General features: G+C 53.3%; 1 protein-coding gene across 1 annotated transcript; it reads left to right on the forward strand.

Annotated features, from left to right (window-relative positions):
- Positions 1–591: 591 nt before the first annotated feature.
- LOC106630845 (keratin-associated protein 10-4-like) lies at positions 592–3,203 on the forward strand. The gene has a single exon (XM_055697219.1). The coding sequence runs from the start codon at positions 592–594 to the stop codon at positions 2,890–2,892; it is 2,301 nt and encodes a 766-aa protein (XP_055553194.1). The 3' UTR covers positions 2,893–3,203.
- Positions 3,204–4,158: the final 955 nt, after the last annotated feature.

Here is a 4,158-nt window from a genome sequence, read left to right on the forward strand (position 1 = left end):
GGAAAAAAGTGGGAGGGAAGATAAGAAGTGGAGACTCGCAGGCTGCAAGGGTAAGCAATGCCTGGAAGGAAGTCTGGATGAGAAGAGCCAGGAGGACTTCTGTGGGAAAGGTAGGAAAGCAGCTGCACTGCGAGTGTCTGATCCTTTCCTTGTGGAAGTGTTTTCCAGCATGAAGCCTCCACTCGTGTCCTCTAGCTGAGGACCTGCATGTGGACAGGGCACCCTCAGAAGCCCAGTAAACTCCTTTTCAGGTGAAAATAGGGAAGTAGTGCCAAAAAGTAAATCCCAAACCAAGGGGAGCTGTGGTCATGACTTCAGACCCTGCAGGATAATCTGAGCTGAGTCCAAATAACACCACTTTTCTTTCCTGTTTCGAGAAGCCAGTAGCTACAAACTTCTCTAAAATGCTTCCACGTGGAGGTAGTGCTCTGCTATGGATTTCAGGCTGTCTTCCCAGTATATTTTTCAGTATTCTGCTGGGGAAAGTGTAGTTTAACTCCATGTCTAAAATAGCCTTGTGAAAGCTGAATATCCCTGTTTCCCACAAAACATATTCCTTTCCTGCTTTCAGACATTACCCCTCCCTCGAAGATGCGTTGCCAAAATGATTGCCAGCTGAGACAGGTCTGCCTTGCACCTCCCACCATCTTGGTGAAGAGTTTTCCCATGAAAAAACTCGTGGATCCCTGTGGTGCTGTCCGTAACATCCAGTGCTTGCGTCCCTGTGTGGATCCCTGCTTGCGTCCCTGTGTGGATCCCTGCTTGCGTCCCTGTGTGGATCCCTGCTTGCGTCCCTGTGTGGATCCTTGCTGCTATGCTCAGATTCCTCAGGGCACCACCACTTACGTGAACCTGGGTAACCTTGGTGTGACGCAGGCAGCCGGGTGCATGGATCCATCCTGCCTCGCAGTTGCCATGCGTGTGCCTCCGTGCTGTGAGGAAGTGACCAGGTGCACCACCACGTGTGTGGACCCATGCTGCTGCAAAGTGACGGAGTGCACCACCAGATGCGAAGATACGTGCTGTGAGGAAGCGACCAAGTGCACCACCACGTGTGCAGATCCCTGCTGCAAGGAAGTGACCAAGTGCACCACCACATGTGCAGATCCGTGCTGCAAGGAAGCGACCAAGTGCACCAGCAGATGTGTGGATCCCTGCTGTACTGAGGTGACCAAGTGCACCACCGCGTGTGTGGATCCCTGTTGCAAGGAAGTGACCAAGTGCACCACCAGATGTGTGGATCAGTGCTGCAAGGAAGTGACCAAATGCACCACCACATGTGTGGATCCCTGCTGTACTGAGGTGACCAAGTGCACCACCACGTGTGTGGATCCCTGTTGCAAGGAAGTGACCAAGTGCTCCACCACATGTGTGGATCCCTGTTGCAAGGAGGTGACCAAGTGCACCACCACATGTGTGGATCCCTGTTGCAAGGAGGTGACCAAGTGCACCACCACATGTGTGGATCCCTGTTGCAAGGAGGTGACCAAATGCACCACCACGTGCGTGGATCCCTGTTGCAAGGAGGTGACCAAATGCACCACCACGTGCGTGGAACCCTGCTGCAAGGAAGTGACCAAGTGCACCACCACGTGTGTTGATCCGTGCTGTAGACCTGTGACCAGATGTGCTACCACATGTGTGGAGCCATGCTGCAGCAAAGTGACCAAATGTGCTACCACGTGCGTTGATCCATGTTGTGGGGAAGTGACCAAATGCACCACCCAGTGTGTAGATCCATGCTGTGGAGGTGTCACCAGATGCACCAGAAAATGTGTGGATCCATGCTGTGAGGAAGTGATCAAATGCACCACCAGATGTGTAGATCCGTGCTGTGACAGAGTGACCAAGTGCACGACCAGGTGTGTAGATCCATGCTGCAGGGAAGTGACCAAGTGTACCACCAGGTGTGTAGATCCATGCTGTGACAGATTGACAAAGTCCACCACCAGGTGTGTGGATCCCTGCTGTGGAGCTATGACCAGATGCACCTCCACATGTGTGGATCCATGCTGTGGCAGAGTGACCAAGTGCACTACCAGGTGCGTGGATCCCTGCTGTGGAGGAGTGATAAAGTGTGCCACCAGGTGCGTGGCTCCATGTTGTGGATGTGTGACCAGATGCACTCAGTGTGTGGATCCCTGCTGTGGTGGAGCGACCAGGTGCACCACCAGATGTGTGGATCCCTGCTGTGGAGGTGTGAGGGAATGTACCACCACGTGCGTGGATCAGTGCTGCAAGGAAGTGACCAAATGCACCAGCACATGTGTGGATCCCTGCTGTGGAGGTGTGAGTGAATGTACCGCTACGTGCGTGGATCCCTGTTGCAAGGAAGTGACCAAGTGCACCACCACGTGCGTGGATCCCTGTTGCAAGGAAGTGACCAAGTGCACCACCACGTGCGTGGATCCCTGTTGCAAGGAAGTGACCAAGTGCACCACCACGTGTGTGGATCCCTGCTGCAAGGAAGTGACCAGGTGCACCACCACGTGTGTGGATCCCTGCTGTGGAGGTGTGAATGAGTGCACCACCACATGCGTGGATCAGTGCTGCAAGGAAATGGCCAAGTGCACCACCACGTGCGTGGATCCCTGCTGCAAGGAAGTGACCAAGTGCACCACCACGTGCGTGGATCCCTGCTGTGGAGGTGTGAGTGAGTGCACCACCACGTGCGTGGATCAGTGCTGCAAGGAAATGGCCAAGTGCTCCACCACGTGCGTGGATCCCTGCTGTGGGGGCGTTCAGGCTGTTACAAAGTGCGTGGATTCCTGCCCCACTGCCTGCGTTACACAATGCATCCCCTTGTGCGTGAGTACTTGCACCCCTGCCTGCGGCCGGCGCTACTGCATCACCTGCGCTGATGTCCGCTGTCGTAAATGCATGGCTCCTTGAGGGGCTGCAGGCGGGGGCTGCTGTGCTGGGAGTTGCAGGGGGACCCCACTCCGCAGTGCCGTTGCCCTGGCGGTGGGGTGTGTGTCTCCAAAGGCTGAGGAATGAAAATGGTTTGCAGATCCCTGAACCTGCCACTGCCTTCCTCGCATCTTTGCTTTCCTAGTGCCCTTCCTGTCCTAGGAAGAGTAAAATCCTCCAACGGTCCTCCTTACGTTCTGCATCATTTCTGCTGTATTCACCTCAAAAACCGTGACTTCCCTTGTAACGTGTAACTAATTGATTTTGTGCCCCCAGGAATCTTGCCTGGGAGAGAGATTCTGTAATTCTTCTTTGCACTGATGTGGATGGAGGGGTTTCCCCGTTTGTTCTTTCTTGCCATCTTCTCCCTTTCTTGTATGAAGCAATAATTAAAAAAAAAAAAGATCTTGACATCAGCTGTCTGCAAGTGTTTCCTTCACTTTAGTATTCCCCCAGACTCACACTTTGTCCTTTTAATTTCTTCCTAAAAAGCCTGATCGCTGTAGAGTGGCGGGTCCTGCTAGAATGCATGGGAAGGTCTAAGACAATAGCTGGAGACCTGGGACTCATCTGGGTTATCCCAGCTCATTGCTGGGAGAGGGGATGCTGTACATCACAAGGAAATACTGCTCTCCCATGGTTTTGAAAAGACTGAAAACCCAACCACTTGCTGAAGTGCCTCTCTGAAGCTGGAGGAGCTCAGGACCAGCCGTGTCTGCCTCCCATGGGCAGAAATGAAATATTCCGAGAAATGGGTAGATAAGACACTAACAAGGAGAAGATGAGCAGGTCTGGGAGACTGCCTCCCAACTGTCACCCATGTGTAAAGGTCCCATCTCAGCCTTTTGCTGTCGACTTCTATCTCCTTGTCTCCAGTGGTGACTGGGCAAGCCTCATCAGTTAGGGAGATCGACATCAATTCACCCACCACTGAGCTCTGCAGAAATGTTATTAGTATTAGGAAGGTGTCTTGGACAATTTTGGTAACCCTCCATAAATACCTGCCAACAGGATCCCAGTGCTTCCTCCTTAGCATCAAATTTGTTTGCAAATTGCTCACCCAGGAGTAAGCAACATCCTCAGGGCTTCCAAGTCACCCTGTTACACAGCCCAAGGGTTGTGCTCCGCAGGCTTCCAGAGCAGAACTGGTGCAGGGGGGTGGGGACAGACTGGGCTTTGCAGTGGCCTCTGAAGGGAGGTTAGATGGGGTGGCAGATGGCGGGGGAAGCCAGCCCAGCTGCTGAAGCA

This window comes from Falco cherrug, chromosome 19 (assembly GCF_023634085.1).
Source record: "Falco cherrug isolate bFalChe1 chromosome 19, bFalChe1.pri, whole genome shotgun sequence".
Lineage (NCBI taxonomy): Eukaryota > Metazoa > Chordata > Aves > Falconiformes > Falconidae > Falco > Falco cherrug.

What these genes read in the sequence shown, in the direction of transcription:
- LOC106630845 (XM_055697219.1), top strand. Translation starts at nt 592, where the DNA reads ATGCGTTGCCAAAATGATTGCCAGCTGAGACAGGTCTGCCTTGCACCT.